The following is a 19,749-nucleotide window of genomic DNA, read 5'->3' as shown; positions in this document are numbered from 1 at the left end:
TTAACTCTGGTTGCAGTGAAATTAGGAATATCAAATCATACCCAAGAGACTGGCTTAGCTGTATAAATATAGTGATTATTGATATTCATTTTGTTTGTTTGCAGCTGGCATATATAGGCTACTTGATGCTGTTCAATTATATAGTGTTAGTGAAGATGGATCGCTGGCCATCTACACAGGAATGGATTGTCATCTCGTACATTTTCACTCTGGGAATAGAGAAGATGAGAGAGGTAAAATCACCCCAACCACAACAGAATAGAAAATAAATAAGCATGGTTGTTTTTTTTTTTTCATTTTAGTATCTGTTTTTACTATTTTGCACAGGGTAATTTTTGATGAAGGGGCTTATCATAAAATTGGGTTTTTTTAATTTTTGCAGAAAAGCGGATGGATTGTTAAAAACACAGCACTAAAGAAATCTATTTTCCTCCATTTTAAAATTAAGAATCTCTCTCCTTCTTTTTCTCCCACGGAATTTCTCTGTTCAGATTTCTGTGTGATGCACATTTAATAACATTCACAAGTATAGGATGGTCTTCTGACATATACTAAAGCTCAACCTATATTCCTTGAAATATGGTCCAGAAACTGAAGCATGTTTCAGGGGGAGGAAAAGAAGATGTGCTGTAACAGAATGGACATGGAGACATGGTGATAGCATGACAATTAAAAAGCCCATGTTTGAATCCTCACCCCACTCCAAATAGAGTTCATTCAAAATTTACAGCTGTTCTGTCTGTCCGAGTATTTCAAGCAAAAGCTTTAAATAAAACCAGCCATAACTAGGGGAAAATTTAGATTCACATTGAATATTGTAGCACATTGCTAATAGGATTTCCCCCTTTTAATCTTGAAAATTTTTGCTAATTATGTGAGGCTATAGCATGCATCTCCCTAAAGATGCTGAAGCAGGCCTGTAGAGCAGAGACAGAACATTTAAGGTGGTGCTCAGTCTATAGGCAGAGTGAAATTATTCTGCCATTCCCGGCCCCTCACAGTGTCTCCCACTTGCAGCTACTGCTGTGCCCTTTTCACTTGGCCAAATGTGCATTTATTCCACAATAACACCAGAGGCCAAATTCAGCCCTGATGTGAGCGGTTCGAGTCCTGTTGACCTCCACTGAAACAGCACGTTTGCACCACTGGGCTGAATTTGTTACCATATATATTTGTATTTTCTGCAGCAAATGCTTTTGAGGACTAAACTAAAAATGGTCTTGCAACAGGCACTTAGTCCTCAAAGACAGATTTCAAACACTGTGTGGTAAACTCCATATTATAAATAAAAAGAACAGAGGAAAAGACACTACTTGTGTGGCCTATAATGAGTGTACTTTGCTAAGCGAAAGAAAAAGGTAAACAGTGGCAGGAGCCACAGGAGGACTCTGCAACACTGATAGGGACTAAGCACCACTGGCTCAGTAGGTGGGAGGCTGCTGGCAGGAGTGTGTGCCATTTTTGTGTAATCATTCACCCCAGATTGTCCTTTTCACAAAAGTTTATCAAGAACATTTGTTGTAATGGATTTTTAAGCAGATGTTGGAGATTGTTCTCAAAAGATGAGCCTAAAATTCATTCTGAAAATGAATTATAAAAAAATTATAAGAATGGCATTCATCTTTTTAAGGAACTCTATGAGTCTGCTCAAATGTTCTCAGACTAAATATAGAAAATTAAAACAAACAGCTTGTTAACTCACTAAAATTATTCATAGAAATCACTTGAGGAATAGTTTCAACAGTAATTTGGGAAAACAATCAAGTCTCCCAAATGATCTTGAAAATAGAATGGTGATAAATTCATAAGGTAAGATAAATTATTTTTGTGAATTATATTCTCAGTTGTGGAACTCAGTTTCCAAAACCAGGTCCAAGTAGTAGCTACTATCTCTCTGGATTAAATGCTAAATCCACATCTTCATGGTTATTAATTAGTTCTTCACAGTTTGAGACACATTTTAGAATAATTTTATTTAACTCTACAGCTTCTTTAAATGTGAGTATTAACTTTCTATATTTCTCCCTCTATTCCAAGACTCTATGTAGGGTCAATAAATTTGAAAAACAGAAAGAAATACGTGTATTTTTTCTGGCTTCATGGAGCTTTTAGAGCAAGTAAGTTTTACATCCTTTTCCTTTTAAGTATCTTGCACACAGGTACAGGCTAAGAAGGTTGAAATGGAAGGTTTCTCCAAAAAATCCGGGAGTACATGAGTTATTTATATGACAGGGGTCTATCAGCTTTGCTTCTGGCCTGTGTGGCATATATTTGTTTACTATAGATTTCTTCAAGCTTAAATTAAGACAGCTTTCCTCTCCGTGCCCTCTGTCCTTCAGATATTGATGTCAGAGCCTGGGAAACTGTTACAGAAAGTAAAAGTTTGGCTCCAGGAGTACTGGAATGTTACTGATCTTATAGCTATCCTCCTGTTCTCCGTTGGGATGGTGCTCCGTCTGCAAGATCTGCCACTCCGGAGTGATGGCCGAGTGATATACTGTGTAAACATCATTTACTGGTATATACGATTGTTAGACATCTTCGGAGTAAACAAGTATTTGGGACCATATGTTATGATGATTGGGAAAATGGTAAGAGAAGTTGGTGTACTCTTATATTTTACCAACATGTTCTTGACTTAATTTCTTTGGCCAATGACATCACTGCAGATTTATCTATACTTTTTTTTTTTACATTAGCATTTTCATGTAAGCTATAAATTAGTGCCTTATTGAATCACAACTTCAGCGTAGACCCCCAGAACTGAAGGTTAAACTCTCCCTGTTCTGTTAGATGATGTGTTGCTTGTCTTTCTCTGAGATCTCTCTTCAACAGCAAAGCCATCAATCCTATACGTCTGTGTCTTATTTGCAGAAAACACAAAGGATGCTAGTTCTCAACTAGTTGTAAAGGAGGTTGTTAAGGTAAAAAAAAAAGAAGGTTTTGTACCTTGAGACTTTCAAGAAGGTGTGTTGTAATAGGCGTGGTGTGTTCAAAACTTTAATAGTTATGATCAAGACTGTGAACTTTCTATAGTTTGCTCCATATCCATACGCTCTTCCATCTTTCCTGTTCAGAAGTGTCCTTATAAGATGAGAAATCATTCTTTATAACTGCAGCCTCTGTCCCCTCTACACAACATGGCAGGAGTACAAATAGTTTATGTAATAGTAAATGTATACAGGAGGTACTGAGAGGTATTTGCTGCCAGATGTATAATTTTTTACTTTTTGGCTTTTTCTTTTTACATTTCAACAGAAAAGTTGCATTAAAGCAGCATTGAGTTAAAGAAGATGGCTGATTTGACAGATTCACGTGCAGGTGTCCCTCATATTTGAGTACCTACACATGTAGCTAATATACGTGCTCATGTTTTATATGCAGTTATCCAGCCCTTGTTGTGTAAATCATGGTCATTTAGTGTGTTCTGGAGTTTAAGATTATTTTTTTTTTAAAAATAGCATAAAACCCACTTGAAGCTGGCATTCAGTAAAAGATGTAAACTGTTTGTTTTGTAAACAAAATATTAACTTTTCTAAATACAAATATTACTTCTGTCTGATTGCCATGTGGAGAATAATCAGCAAGTCCGAATAGGCTCTCTGTTGTGTTTGCCTTAACCACGGTCCTTCATGAAAAGACCTAGCTACCCTCCTTCCTCACCATCACAGGAAAAAGGGACAAATATGAATGCATGGACTGCAGTCCCTCCTTGATACTACATTAGTCACAACAAGCTCACTGATTCTAAGCAGTTATAAATCTGAAATACAAATATATGTCCAGTTAGACTCCCTACCCAACAGGTAACTGGAAGACCATCATCTTAATCCTTCCATTTACCAGCTTTCAACTCCAAACACAGTGGTGGGTTTGACAAAGAAAGAAGAGCTTGCGGGGAGGGGGGCGGGGGGGCGGGAGGGGAGGGAGAAAACGCAAAAGGAAGTGGTTGTTGCATCATTATGTCTGGCAAACAGTATTTTGAAGTGTACTAATTTCCTTCAAGGAAGCCAATAGGATGTTTATGGGAGGGATTTTGCAGAGCTCCGGAGTACAGAGGTGAAAACACTCAACAGTTCTTGCTGGAGGTTACTGTAAAAGGACAGCAGAACAAGAGAAAGGGTGAAAGACCAATGGAAAAACACTACATTATCGTCTGTTTCTTTCCTGCCCCACATGGACTATGTCCCTCTGTCAGGGGATCTGGTGGTCACTGGGGCTTACACAATACACAGTGTATAAAACTCCTAAAGCCAGGTACCGTCCTACTCTTGTAATTTTCACACACAAGATGCCACACACAAGAAATTTCATATCTGTGCTGCTAGAAAAGGCAGCCTGAAAACCAGTTCAATAATAAATGGATTAGCCATGTAGTCTCTTACGGATGGCTGGTAGGAGCGTAGCTTCACCAATAGTATAAACAGTGGTTTATTTTTCTCCTGGGGTCACGACAGAAAGGAAGTGGTTGAAATCAGCAAAATTATATTATTTGCATTCCTTTGTCATCTTCACATGTGTGCAACAAATCAGGCCTCACTCCACTTTCTCTGGAAAACAAATGCAGGAGAATCACTGGCCTCTGTAGGCTCAGCACCCACTCAAAGGGTGTTGAATTTAGCTACCAGGTCACTTTGAAGGTGTGGGCAACTGTTGAAGGGAAGTTCTTTTATTTTGTGCCTTCCTGTTATTTGATTTTCATGCTTCATCCAATTTTCCATGCACTCAGCAACTCTGACACATCCACTTTGCCCACACATGCAATGCCCAGCTGGTTTGAGTTACACAAATTTGCCTCTCACATATATTTTACAGCCAACTTATTCCCCTGTGTAATGGCCAGCCCATTTATATCATGCACAGACTTCTCTGAGAGTTGCACCTGCTTGCTCCAGGCTGCAATGAGCTCCCTTGTGCAGTTTTGTTTAAATCACATGTCTGTCTTTTTCATTTCATGGTCTTGAAAGTATATATTCAGTACTATGGAAAATATCAAGCTGGTTATACATATTTCTACAGAGTAAGCCCATCACAGCTATTGAGTTCCTCAACAGATCATATTTATCACCTTAGGTTTTATCCTGAGCTTCTATTTTGAGTAAATTCTAGACTCAGGAGGAAAAAGATGACTCTTTCCATCTTTCCCATTGTTAAGGAATTTTCTCTTCACCTGCCTCTACCTTGTATCCAAAATAGCTTTAATAGGTTTTACCTCTGGCACTGTGAACAAATATGCAAGTGAAATTAGGCAAGGTGCAGGAATGGGCTTGAGTGATTTAAAAGCAATGGGCTAAAGCAAAGGTGAAGGGTAGCAGGAGGAAGCTGAATGACCAAGTTCATTATTATCTACTAATTTCCGTAACAGAATGTGCTTATTATAATGTACTTTCCTAATCTCTGCACCACGATAGATTTACTCCCCTTTTATATGGGAATGAAATGAAATCACTGTGGCATGTCAAGAGAGTCAGAGGTACATCCCTTACAGTGTGGGACTTACTGTGTGGGAATGTCTACATTTTCTTAGCTTCTCTGCAGATAAAAATGGGGAGATGGAGCCAGCTTGTTTATAAAACTGCACCAACAGCTCCTCATTTTATCACCTTTTTAAACAGGTGACGAGTTCTTCAGCATGACTGAAATGGCCGTTGCCTCGTTAAAATACCGATTGTTATTTGACCCTACAGGCCAAAGGGCCTGATACAATGCCCATTAAAGTCAGCACAAACTCACCCATCTATTTAACCGGATTTCAGACAAGCTAGTGAGGTTTTAGAAAGTTAGCCAGTTGAAGGAGGGGAAAACTAATATGCAGCTTGAATAGAGAATAGCACTGAAAATTCTATTTCTTGCAACATCAGGTCAAACCTGTGTGGTTCCTGATCAGAAATACTGCAAGCATTTCAGAAATTATCTTAAATTGCCACCACATGCTCATTGTGTTTATTTGCTTGCATGATACTTTAAAATAGGTATTGTATTACATCTTATCATGGTATGTATTTCTACCTGAAACAAAGTTTCATCAGAGAAGAAAGGATTCATCTCCAAATTCAGAGAAGAAAGGTTTCATCTCCAAATTCCTTCCCTAAAAGCAGTAAGAACCAAATGTAATTATGCAGCTTTCCTGTTTCAGGACCTCTCTGATGTACAATGGTCTGAAATTCCTCTTAAATCTTTTTCTTGAAAGATTAATGCTCTGAATAACAGGAATGTTGGTGATTTACTTGTCTGGTTTTTAATTCTTTAAGGTATTTCTTTTCCTCTGTCATGTCCCCAGGTTTTTTTCTTTCTTTCCTGCACTTTTTTGTGGACCTCAAAACTTTTGTTTTCCCCTGTTCTTTTCCACTTTTTCCACTTGTCCCCAGTTCCTTCTTTCCACCTCCTCGGGTCTTTCCTACCAGAGCCCTGTCCTACAGGTGTGTTGCTCCTACAGCCTCTCTCTCAATAAATACCAGAATATCCTTTTCTGTTTGCTCCTCTGTTTCTTTCTCTTTTCTCTGTCAGATACTTTGTCAGTGTTACTTTGATCTCAGGTCTCTCATGTTTTAGAACTGAAGAACACCCCACCCCCCACCAGCAGTGCCAGATCCATGAGCTGAAACTGCATCCCTCTTCTACCAGCCCTGCTTTTGCGCTGCAGCAGGTCCCCCATGGAGTGATACAGCTGCCAGTTGATGTGCAGGTTGGTTGCATGCCTGCCTTGCAGGGAAGGCAGAATGCAGCTGAGCCAGAAAATGCAGAGACTGGAAGGATTAAAACTCATAAAGTTTAGAGGAGTTTTGGGTCAAGTTTTGGCCAGAGACAAAAGTTACATCCAAATCTGTGAAAAACAGCTCTGTTTTTACAAACCTTGTAACTGAAGACCTGTAAGTCAGCCTCTAACTAAAGATTTTAGAGGAATCTTACCAGGGACCTTACGGGACTCCCATTTTTTTCTCATTCATTTTGTGTTATAAAGCATCTCTGCTGTACCTGCTTAGTGCCCATTACTCTGCTCACTGGAAGGTCTTTTCTAGCACAGCTCCTCTTCTAATCTTCAGCCTCTGTTCTGCACCTCCCAGGATTGCTGTCCCAGTTTTTCAGGAATTAAACTTGAGCATATGCTAATGAAGCCTTCAACAATAAAAAAGAATATGGTTTAGTGTCTGTTATCTGCATATTTTTTTTTTAATATGGCCTTTGTCAAACTCCCCCACCAAGCTGATTTCTAGTCCAGTCAGTATCACAGCTTTCCTTTCTCACTGATTGCCACCATGTTGTCCCTTACATTGCAGTAACAGCCTATTCTGCCACCCATTACTCCTTATGTTAGATGTCGCTTGCTTCCTTTACTCAAAGACAGTGACTACCAGTGAATAAAATAATCCATGTCAGCCTTTTTGTTTTGGTAAAGTTGCCACTAGGTGCATATGAACAATAAATCATTTCCTGATCCTTCCCTAGACCAGACTGCTGATTCCAGTGAACTTATATTCCTGTTCAGGCAACAGGTGTGACTAAATGGTATCTTGTATTTTCAAGCCTATTCATAACATTTAAATTGTTCCTAAAAGCAACACTGGGTAAAACCAAGGACACAATAATACTGCCTCACTGCTTTGAAAATTAAGTTTGTTATGTGTAAAACTAAGAAGAGGTTTTCAAAATCTGTTTTTGAAAATTCTAATTTTTACACACTTTTTTGCAGCATATAATGATAAGAATATGGATAAATAAGTTCCTCGATAATTCTTTTCCCTTCTCTCTCTCTCTCTTTTCCTGTCATTACATTCAGATGATAGACATGATGTACTTCGTCATCATCATGTTGGTGGTTCTGATGAGCTTTGGTGTTGCAAGACAGGCTATTCTCTTCCCCAATGAGGAGCCTTCATGGAAGCTGGCGAAAAACATTTTTTACATGCCTTATTGGATGATCTATGGGGAAGTGTTTGCAGACCAGATAGACCGTAAGCAAGTTTATGATTCTCATACTCCAAAGTCAGGTATCCAATTTTGATCAGATGATGTCCTATTAGATCATGTGTCTGTGCTCAATAAATGGCTCAGGATAGAGGAACTTCTTCATCATAATGAATGGTCACAAAAGTATTTTTTCATCTAATATTGGGGTGTCAGTTTCAGAACATGCTTCTGGCATCACTTCACAATTATTTAAACAGAAATCTGTAATGCTAAATTATCTTGCAGATAAAGAACATTTTAAATGGTTCCTTTTTACCAGTTTGGTGACAGGGATACCCTCCCAGGTGTCCACCACAAGTTCGTTGGTATACTTGGGACATAAAGAGTCACTTCTTTTTTTCTCATCCATTGGTTTGATTTCAGACCTAAATGCTTTATACCTAACTTCATACTGAGCATCCAGTCTAATAATACTGGGTTAGACCTTCACCTCCTGCACCTCATTAGGATCTAATCCAGTGTGGTTTTTCTCAGTTACCTACTCACTGCCACCACCTTTATGCTAAACCATGTGATGCAATTCTTTGGGACCAGTAAATCTGTTATTAGATTTTTGGTTTATTTATTTATTGGAAGACAAGACTGCTCACGTCAGTGCAATCAGAATGAAAGCCAGTATTTTATATACTATCTACTCAGGATGCATTTTGCTGGTGATCAGGAAAATGCCAGTTTTCAATTTAAACTAAACCTCCTGGTTACACCCAGTGCGTCATGCCAAAGGAGAGGGGTTGTCATGAGAAATGATGCGGTTGATGAACAAGGATTCACAAACAATATACCTTTAGCAAACACTGACATGCAACAGATGTTCATCAGTCCTACTTAAATATGTGTAAACCTTGGCAGCATTTAGAAGTATCTTTTCCAGGGGCAGATGGCATCCGTTAAAGCTGTTTAGGATATCCTTTTTATCATATGTACTACCTTAGGAAAGGGTAGTGTTTTCATAATTTGTCTTGTGTTTATTCAATATTGACCAAGTTTGAATGAAAGAAAAGTGTTGATTTTTCCTGAGCTAGTTAAGGTAATAAACATACCTGTATCATCAATAATCCCCCCAACTTAACAGGTGGACAGACATATACATGTCTGATGTCAAATATTTCAGAAGTTCCATGTTCATTTCTTCTTCCTGGTTAGCACAGAATCATTACTGTGGATACAGATGAAACCTCTTTTTTATGCTTACTTCTTTTTATGTTTACACTTTGTTTTCAGAGGCAGCATGGCATGCAAGGAAGTAAACAAGCACTTAAAATCACAAAGCTTCTCACTGAGTTTACCCAATTCCCTCATTTTTATTCCTTTTCCTTTTATTTTCTTTTTAAAAATTCATTGCATTTCAAAGGCATGATAACTGGGGGTATGAAACTTCATCCTGCTCCAAAAGCATAATAGAGGTTTATCTCATAAAACTATGACTTCCTTCCACAAGCAGAATTCTGTCTGTCCCTCTACAAGTGGCCATTTATTGATACTGTACTAAGTAACTACCATAGTGCAACAAGTATGGCAATTGACTGAACAAAAAGTTTTGTTGTTTGGTTTTTTTTAATGAAGTGCTGATTATAGTTTAGAACCCCAAAACCTGAAAAAATAAAGTGGCTTTGAATAAAGCATCGGTTTTAAGTATGAAAAGAGGGTGGCAGGCTCCATACCCTTGCACAAGGATTTAGGGATAGTCTTGTGTGTTATTCAGATGCCCAGCATTTAAACCTTGCAAACAGATGCAGCGTTCTGAGGCTTAGGGAAAGCAAAATTCCTGATGGTTTCAGCTCCAGCTGTAAGTGTAGACATGTTGTTGTTCTGTATCAAGGAAACTAGGAGCTGTGGCAAAAGTGGTGATGCCAAAATGAAAAGCAGCACCTAGTTCCTCCTTCCTAAGAGACAGACGATGCAGGGAATTAGAATCTGCCACTCTTTCAGCACAAAATATGTGCAACATGTCATGTCTGTCTGAGGCTCAGTTGTGTGAAAGTGTTACCTCTGCAATAGACTGGGAGCATGAGCAAATGGTTGGTGATGTTGTTGTACAATCAAAGTGACCTGATTGGCACTCAAAAGGTTTTACGACTATACTTACATTTTTTCACTATTTTTAAATTTTTTGTTACATGTATTTTCCAAGTCGTTCTAAGCTAAATCAGCCACTGTATTCATGTTAGAGTACTACAGGGTTTGTACTTTCTCAAATAAGATAAACATGTTCTAAAATTGTTATGCTACATCTAAACTGCAATTGAACTTATAGCTTGGAGCAGAATTTTTTAATTACTATTATTTTAGCAAACCAAAAGGGTTTCTTTGTGGTTTTCTTTATATGTTGTTGTTTAATATTGCTACATTATTCCTAAGTTTGGGATTCAGCAAAAGTGCTCATCTGGGAAGTGCATGTACATTTGAGCCACACTCCTGGAGATTAACCTAGTGTCTGAGAAATGTACAAAAAAGTATGCTACTCTAAAATTTCTAACTTACTTTTCTTTTTTTTTTCTTTTTCATTTTCTGTTGATTTGTGAAGCATGCCGTTAAGGCTGACCAGACACCTTGTCTGGATCCATCTCAGCTGGGTCTACTCTGATTTTTATCTCAACACACTGCACTATTAAAACACTAGCTAAATGCCTCATTCTAAAATACTGCACGTCATATACATTTACATCTTTTACCCATAATTTCTGTATTCATTTAATTTTTAAAATACATATGTTAACTGGATTATGCGTTAGTGTCCTGTTGGCATGTAATCTCATCTTCAACTCAAAAGTGAGGACAGAATTATATCCTCACTTCTGGGAGTATGTGTACACTATTCAGTGGTGGTGTTTATTATCAGCAATGTACATAAGTACTACATTCCTACAAATTCCTGACTATCAATCAATTGTAAAGGGTGGGCAGGGGGAGGCAAAATAAATCTTTTAGAATTGTGCTCAGGTTTTCAGGTAAATTCAAAAAAAGAGCAAAACCAGTCTCAAAGTTCATTCCTCTCAGACTGATGGTTCATCACAGCCACATTAGCTGGGGGAGAAAGGGGTTCTAGGCCAGGGAAGTGGTGATGGTATACACAACTGCCTCACTTTTAGGCTGCCTTTCCTAATCCAGCTGAGCCTTGTGCTGCTCGATGGGATCCATGGGGAAGCAGTCAGCCGCTTAGCTGTTATAGTGAATGCCTGTCAGGAAGGAAATCCACAAGCACTGTAAAATCTCTCCCTTGGTTCACCTCACTTACTTTGGCACTATTGCTGGAAATTTTAGCCAAAAAATTCACAACACAGTTGTCACATGCAAAGAAATTTGTTTTCACCTTAGTAAGCTATCTGCCCCTCTAGAATACTATGGATACTATGGGATTATTTAAGAAATACTGAAGTGGAAAGGATTATTCAGGGAGTGAGTTTGTCTGGTAAAAAATGTAGACAGATAACCTAAATGGTAACCTGAGAAATGGCAGTCACCTGTAGCAAATCAGCAGCAGACCTCACATTTTCCTACATTCAAATGGCAAAGCAACTGAGAGTGCTGTTAGCCAGCACCAATTTGGGTTTTTTGGTTTGGGCTGTTTTTCATATTTGCCTGGTGTCTCACATGTCAGATTTGCATCTGGATTTTCTTTCCAGCTGATAATATTTCAAGTCCCATCTGGAATCTGAAGATCAGTCTGAACTGTGTTTGTTCCCTTTGCCTACTCCCTTACTGGAAAAACCTACATAGTTTAGGAGAAAAAGATGGGGGTCTCCTTCTCTTTCACTTGCATTGGGGGAATGCCAAGTAACCAAATGCAGTTGTTTCAGAAGATAGACATTATACACATTTTAACTATCCAATGAACTTAAGGAAAAAGTATAATTACTACAAAAGACATTTTTAAAATTTCTTAAGTCTGTTAGATTTATTTAATCTTTTTAATTCTTGAAGGTTTCTTAGTAAAAATTAAATTTTTATACTAAATTCTATATGATTTTAGAGGTTTCAGGCTTTTCATGTCTCCATAGGAGCTTTCTGTAAGGGCTGTCATTTGCATGGATCATTCTGGAATTAGAACAAACAGAGCAACTTTGTACACAACAGAATAAAACATACCTATGCTTCCCCACCCACCCCTCTTTTTTTTTTTTTTTTTTGCCTTTTTTGTTTTGCAACTGTATTGCAGCACTGCAGAACAGGCAGTATTTGTAGCAGTTAGACAAGGGCAGAGGATAAAATCTGTGCACAGCCTACACACCATTTTGAAAGTCTCTCTGGGCTGAGCTGCATTCCCCTTTCTAGCACTCATCTGGGGTTATATTTTGGGTTCCATTTTGTTGGATATTTTTAACTTGGGGGGTGGATGAGGAAGAAAGCACTAGAGAGAATAAGAAAAATGCAGTGATCTACTATAAATTGTGGTTAAAATACCAGTAGATTGGAGAGACACCTCAAAGTCATTTTTAATGTGGCTGAGGGCAAGAAGCAACGTGTAAGGTCACAATGTTGTAGTTAAAGCAACATTTTTGAAGTAACGAGACACTGTTTAGTACCCTGGATATTGCTGCTGATGAGCAGGGCAATGAGATTTAAGAGTTCCCAGAGTTCAATGAAGAAGTAGACAGCCCTAGGCAGCTTGCTTAGCCTTTTTTCAAGATGGTAAGGTTACTTAGACGTTTGATGAAAAAAATATAAAATGCTTTCACATCCTTTAGGTTCAGTGCAGAGCAAAATTGGAAGATGCCTATATACTCATAAACAGGGTGATGAAAGTGCATTTGAAATGTCCAGACTTGAATTAAAAAAAAAAAAAAAAAAAAGATGGGTTGGTTTGTTAGTTATTAATACACAGTTATTGGTTTCCTTGTCCTTAGAATTGTGATCATATGAAACCATTCTGTAGTTTCTTGTGATTTCAAACTAATCAACTTTTACTGTTAAAGTGGTGTCCATTTTTATATAGGCATTTTTCATCAAAGGTAAAAAGCAATTTGGCAACAAAGCTGTTCAGTTGTGCACTTTCCTCTCTCCATTATTTCTGAAAACTACTTTGGAAGGGTGCAGCTGGGAGAAAACTTGTGACACAGAAATTTGCAAGTGTTGTTTTCCAAACCCTCCATGCAATACACAGTGAAAATGAGCAGAGCTCATGTCATGACAGTAACAGCAGGGTAACATACTCTTTCCGAGATCTGATGCTGCTTTTGGCCTGAAACACACAGAGGCATGGGTTACTGCTGTTTGCTTTGCAACTCTTTCTGGCCAGGAAAGAGGAAGGGTTAGGTATGTAGCAGGAAAGGCACATACAGGAAACTGTAAACGAGAGCCAGGAAGGAAAAATAAACATAGGAGGAGATTGTGAAAGAGGAAACAAGAGATACAAAACATACATACATCCACAAATGTCAGGATGCAATATTTGAAAGCTGAGTGAAGTTAATGCACATAATTGAAATTAAAACTCCAGCCATTTATTATTTTCTAAAGCCTGAGTTTAGGACATAATGTCCAACCTTCATCCAATGGCCTGCACGTATCAGACTGATTGGGTTTTTCAATTACCTGAAATAGGCATCTAGTTATACTAACAGAATTTGCTTCAGCAAAACATTTCACTAGAACTAAGTACTCTGTATTTTTTTGTTAAAGCAAGGCTGTAATGTAAAAAGAGGAGTATGTTTTCATACATGTTAAAATAGTGCTTTAAAAATGTTTATTATCACAGTACCTTTTACACCCATACTACAAAAATTACTGCATTTCTCCGAACGTAATTAAAATGGTCAAACCATGTTACACATGAAAGGCAGGTGTGGATCCCTCAGGGACAAGGCACAGCACTCAGCAAGTGAAAGCTTTGGCGTTATGGAAAGCTCAGCATTACCACAGTGGGAGCCTGGGGACACCAACGCCGATCAAATGGAGACCCAATGCAGTGGAGCCCTGGTCGGGAGTGAAGCTCAAGGGAAAGCACCGCAGGGGTGGATAATAGAACTTGTACCGATTGACAGATCATACATGTGCAGTGCCCTGTTTGCTCATTAGCAAACCCACTGATGTAATGCCGGTGTTGTAGTCTGAATTCTGAGATCCACATCTGGCCGTCATGTTGGTGCCTGTGCAGGCGTACATGCAGATGTGGGGGAAGCGAACTACCCCAGCTTGCCGTAGCAGGGAGGTAAGACGTGCCTGGGACTCAGCATACTCGAATGGGAGAGACAAACATGCTGTGTAACAAAGTCTTCTCACACCTTACAAACAGAATTCTAAGTTCTTAAATGTGAACAAGTATCTTAATTACCTAAAAAGAATATCATTGCTACTTGCAGCCTCCTGCCTGAGTCCTCTGTCCTTTTTCACAGAGACAAATTTATGTTTCTGTCCTGGGAGTAATTATTTCAAAGAAATAGTTTATTTAATTGTGGGGGGAAAATCCTTTAAAATTAATGTTATAGTTTAAAGATGGAAGATGTTCAGTGATGTGAGTGATACACAGACTTCTGCATTTTGCACACACATCATACATTTTCTCATGCAGCTGAAGATGTGAAGAATAAGTAGTGGATTATATAAAGTAAGGCACAGGATTAGTACTCTTCTTATTTAAAACTGTTCCCACAACAGAATGTGCAAAAGGGATAAACTTCTGCAAACCTGCAGGACAAACCAAATATCTATACATATACAGAATAGACTATGGGAACTTTTATTTCTAGGAAGTCTAATTTGGCCATGACTGTGTGGCCATAAACTGACACAGATGTATTAATGTTATTCTAAATAATCTCTTGTAGGCAATTACAGCTGGAGAAATCATTTTTGTCTTGGTAGTTGTCAAAACTGATTTTTTTTAGATTTTTTTTTTTAAATAGAAAAAATGGAATTTAACCAGACTTTGAGCTGAGTTTTTGATCTCATTGATCTAAGGTTTAAAATATATTTTTCACCAACTTCTCTCATTGCTCGTTATTTCTTCTGTTCTTCAACATAAAAAAGGTCAACAGGTTTCATCATCTGATACAGTAATTGTTCTGTTACTGATGAAATCATGATGTGTTTCAGTACCGTATTGTATTGGACTTTGCAGCTCTGAATCAACATGTGAGCAAGTTGATGTTTCCACACAAACAGAAATGTTAAGTCTCACATTGAGTGCTGATACCAAGAAGTATTGAATGTCCCAGTTTCTGCTGGGTGAAGGCTGAGTGCACATAGTCCCACACTCATAACAATTCACAGATGGCATTTTGAATGTCTAAATGAAACCACTGCTTGGAGCTGTGCGGGAAGCATAAAGTCAGCACTAACTTAAATGATCTGCAAGGTGATGCTTTCTGAGAAAGAGCTGCTTATTCTCAGCCTGTTCCAGTAATGAAATGTATTTTTGTAAGTAGGAAGGACTAGTGACACCATGGGTCCAGACATGACAGAGCTGCTTGTGAAAGTAGTATTTCTTCTATTTGGCTTTGCCATTTCTTTTTTCATGAGTTGAATATTTTCGGAGAGTTCTTGTTTGAAGCTGATGTATCATGTATTCTTCTGTCCCATACAACTATAATATTTCTACAGGTAATAACCTAACAGCTATATGTAGTGCCCAAAACTAAGTACCCAAATCACATTTAATATTTGATTGCCAGTGCAGACACCCATGGCTGAATCCCATGCTCTGTGAACCAAGTTCAGAAAGACCTTTGTGAGAAGTTATAGTTCGTATTGGAAATCACGGACTTGTTATAGGGTGAGATTTTCCAAAACATACGACAGTGGCAAACTTTGTTGAATATGAAGTCGGTGGGAAACTCTTACTGATATTAGAAAGAACTGAGCCAGTGCTGAGCCCTCTGAAAATTCCTCACTTAAACTTCTTTTTGATAGGGGCGAGGGGAAGCTAGCTGTAGTGCTGCACAAAATTTACTAAGGTGGTTTGTATATGTAGGCTGCTGCTTCAATTATTTTCCTGAAGAGCTGATTGCAGTGGTCCTTAGGACTGCTAGGGCTGAGGCTAGGAAGACATAAACTGAACCCACACTTGCAAATGCAGGTCACCCACCACACCACATGAAAGCATGTTAAAAAATGAGCAATGAAAATAATTTCACAATGTTTTCTCTCCCCTTGCTTCAGTTCTACAACATTGATACTGAGAACATTTTGGCTCCAAAGCATTCAGGAAAGAAACAGGTGGCAACTCTGCTGCCCACCTGTCCCTTTACCTGGTACAGCAAAGACTTGATAACTCCCCTGATGTTTCTAGGCATGCAGTCAAAAGTCCTTAATAGCAGAGTGCCATTATGAATATGTCCCAGCACGGGTCAGGGCAGTGCAGTGAACAGCAATAAATGTCTCCTCTTTAATTTACTTTCATGTAATTCTTTTTCCTTATTTATCACATCCCTCTCCACCAATCAAAAAAGACCAAGCTTTTACCATTAAAAATAAAACACATGAGCTTTTTTGCAGGATTAAACATTTTGATCATTTTATTTGCACAGCCACTAATTACTACCAGAATACCACGATATTTTAGTTGTATGCAACCAGGCAGCTTACTCACACCAGGCATGTCTTCTGCAATTTCTGAGGGAAATATCTTGATATTCATGTCAAATAACTCAAAATAACAAGAACTGCAGCTTGTAAAAATCTGTGATAGCAAGTGCAAACTTCTTGAGGGGAGCATCAATGCTACTGTTACTTGGAAGATACTGCTTTGGCAAGCGGGCTTTTATAAATATATAAATATGTCTTTAAAAAACCACTGAAAAAACAAGATTCGTTCCCATTTTGCACTTTTTTTTTTTTTTTTTTTTTTTCATTTCTATTCCCAGCTCCTTGTGGTCAAAACGAAACCAGAGAAGACGGCAAAATAATCCAGCTACCTCCCTGCAAGACAGGAGCATGGATCGTTCCTGCCATCATGGCCTGTTACCTCTTGGTTGCAAACATCCTTTTGGTGAACCTCCTCATTGCTGTTTTCAAGTGAGTGAGACATTGCGAAGTATGGATGGGGCAGGGGATAGACATTATTCACAGCCAAGAAGGCTGCTAAAATGAAGACTTTGCCTGTGACCCGTTTTCAGAGGATGCGAGGGTGAGAGGGAAAGAGGCAGTAGCTTGTCTCCAGGGAATGAGGGAGATGCCAAGTTCTTCACATGGTCTCATTTGCAAGGACAGAGACCCGATCTGAATCAGGGCAAAGAAGCCAAAAAATTTGAAGTTCAGTTATGGCATCAGTCACTTTCAATATGGAAAACAAGAATAAAAATACTTTCCTGTCTCACTGGGTTGTTGTAAGACTCAGCGGTCGTACAGAGCAGACAAACACAGTAGTAAGATACTTTGAAATGGCTGATTGCCAATGTGCTTTGCTGAAGCACAAACTTACTCATTCCTTTTGTTCTTCTTCCTCTTTTTGCAACAAGGAAATATTTGCCGCTGTTAGTGAAATGTGTCCAGTTAAGGTGCTGTCACATCATCTTCAGCAAAGTACCCAAAACCATTTTAATCTGCTGTTATTTTCCTCTTCTTGCCTTCTAGCAATACATTTTTTGAAGTCAAATCCATATCCAACCAAGTCTGGAAGTTTCAAAGATATCAACTAATCATGACATTTCATGAGAGACCTGTTCTCCCACCGCCTCTGATCATTTTCAGCCATATGACTATGATATTCCAACACCTCTGCTGCAGATGGCGGAAGCATGAAAGTGACCCAGATGAGAGAGACTATGGATTAAGTAAGCCTTAGACAATTTAGAGTGGGACTTTCCAATGCCCTTGGTAATATCTAGCGTTTGACACGAATGAAGGCTACGTCCAGCGCCTTGATGACATTTCCAGCAGAGAACTGCTTTTCACTGCAAAAATCTTACCTGAATCAGTTAGTTCTACCTGCACTGCCAAACTCTTAGCTCTCCTCAGAGCATTAATGGGGCTATGGTTTTCTGGGATTCTGAGGGGTTGTTCCCCCCTTTGTTCCTTCAAAGCAAAGGCAATTGTTTTACTGTTGTCAGAGGTCTGTTATTGCTGGAATTCTTCTTATAGTCCATCACACTTCCAGATCTAAGTTTTATTTCTGAAAATACAGGAATAGCATTCCTGCTTTTTGAGCAAACAGCACATACTTACCCCCAACACACTTTTTGCCTAGATAAACTGAGAGATGGTGAGAAGTAATTATTTTTTAGACACATGTTCTCTCCTTGACACTGACTCGAACTGGGGGAGTAGTTTGTCCAAACACTTTAATATGAACTCCCATAAGCATGATGGAAAACCTGTCAGATTATTTTGATAACACTTTGTCTCCTCTTCTCTTATCAGTTCTTCAAAGTAGATCTCCACCTCCCCCAGTATATATGCCAGAGGCAGGGAGCTAAGAAATGTGCATCTTTTCCCAACATTGTCCCATGCCACAGCCCACTTCTCTATGAGGAAGGAGCTGGAGCCATGTGGTGGCACTGGAGATGCAAGTGCAACCATGTCGCTCCCCTCCCACTCACTCACACTGACTGCCACAGACTTTGCTGTGGCCTCCAGATACCAGCTCTTGCCATGTCAAATAGACCCTCAGTACTCCCAGACACCTTTCCTAGAAGTCTGCTAATTTGATTATTTTTGTATGAGGTTGCAGGTGGTCTTTGGCTTCAGGACCTGACAGCAGCTGTGTTTAGATCTCATGCATTCAAAACACATTCATGTTTGCTCAGCATTTGCCTGCTTAAGTGTTTCTGTATCCAGAATAATATATATAATTGAAGCCACTAATCTGGTAATTAGCTGCATCTATCTGCTTTCATACCAAAATGCCAGATAAATTTGAAGCCTGGTTTTGAAAGTTTAGTCCATGAATTCCAAATAGGAAGAATGTAGTTAATGTCACATGTTAATTTTTTGCCAGATTCACATTTTTCCATTGTTTCCACAGAACTTTTCATAACTGAGGATGAACTGAAAAAAGTCCATGATTTTGAAGAGCAGTGCATAGAAGAATATTTTAGAGAAAAGGATGACAGATTCAATTCCTCCAATGATGAAAGAATTCGTGTCACTTCAGAAAGGTGCATTTTTTTTGTTTGTTCTTTCATAAATCGATCTGGAAATATGTTTCTGCTGCCATTCTCATCCTTCCTTTCTTTTTCTTGAAAAGAGAATCATTTAAGGTATTTTTTAATAAGTCTTAACTAAAAAGTGGAGTGATAAAAAGTAGTGAATTTCTTTTTTTTTTTTTCCTAAAGCAAATGTTCCTCAAAGTTTGGAAAACATGAATCCTTTAACCAGTTGCTTTAGAACACAACTGATGTAGTGAGAAACACAAATCATTCTTGCATTTCAGTTCTTAAAGCAGAACTTCAGGGAGCAAGTGTTTAGAACACAATGGGAGAGTCAATGAGAGTTTCTCAGTGAATACTATGGCTTTAGCACTGACCTGCTAGTCATTCAGATAAAGAGCTAGCCTTGTTTCAGAATAGCCTTGCTAGGTAAGCTAGTTTCATAGCGAACAGGGATCTTGACATTAATTTAAAAGTAACTAGACATTTCACCTACAGCAGTGAAATGCACAGAGGACAAAGGTAATACATTAATTTAGTGGAAGCTGCCAGTCTTCAAATTCATCGGTCCTAAAAATTCATGTCTCTTCATCTGTCGTGGTGCTTATATGCTTTCATCATACAGCAGCTGAGTAACAGAGTTAAATTTTAAGGACAGAGTTTGTTGTTTGATTCATAGAACTGTTACCATAAAAAATTTTAGGTCAATATCCTGTCAGATATTCATAAAGCTTATGAACCACTGAATAGTCCAGTC

The 19,749-nt window shown here is 38.6% G+C and overlaps 1 protein-coding gene across 1 annotated transcript in view; it reads left to right on the top strand.

Moving 5' to 3' along the window:
* The window catches only part of TRPM3 (transient receptor potential cation channel subfamily M member 3), a 286,612-nt gene that overhangs the window by 252,957 nt on the left and 13,906 nt on the right, over positions 1-19,749 (top strand). Inside the window, exons 20-25 of the mRNA XM_027791380.2 lie at positions 105-233; positions 2,340-2,591; positions 7,778-7,952; positions 16,770-16,920; positions 17,479-17,678; positions 18,869-19,001. Coding sequence (XP_027647181.2) covers positions 105-233; positions 2,340-2,591; positions 7,778-7,952; positions 16,770-16,920; positions 17,479-17,678; positions 18,869-19,001 — 1,040 coding nt within the window. The remainder of the gene's footprint in view (positions 1-104; positions 234-2,339; positions 2,592-7,777; positions 7,953-16,769; positions 16,921-17,478; positions 17,679-18,868; positions 19,002-19,749) is intronic.

The sequence above is a fragment of the Falco peregrinus genome, chromosome Z (assembly GCF_023634155.1).
Source record: "Falco peregrinus isolate bFalPer1 chromosome Z, bFalPer1.pri, whole genome shotgun sequence".
NCBI lineage: Eukaryota > Metazoa > Chordata > Aves > Falconiformes > Falconidae > Falco > Falco peregrinus.
The sequence above is the reverse complement of the archived record's forward strand: the minus strand, read 5'-3'. Positions and strand labels throughout refer to the sequence as shown.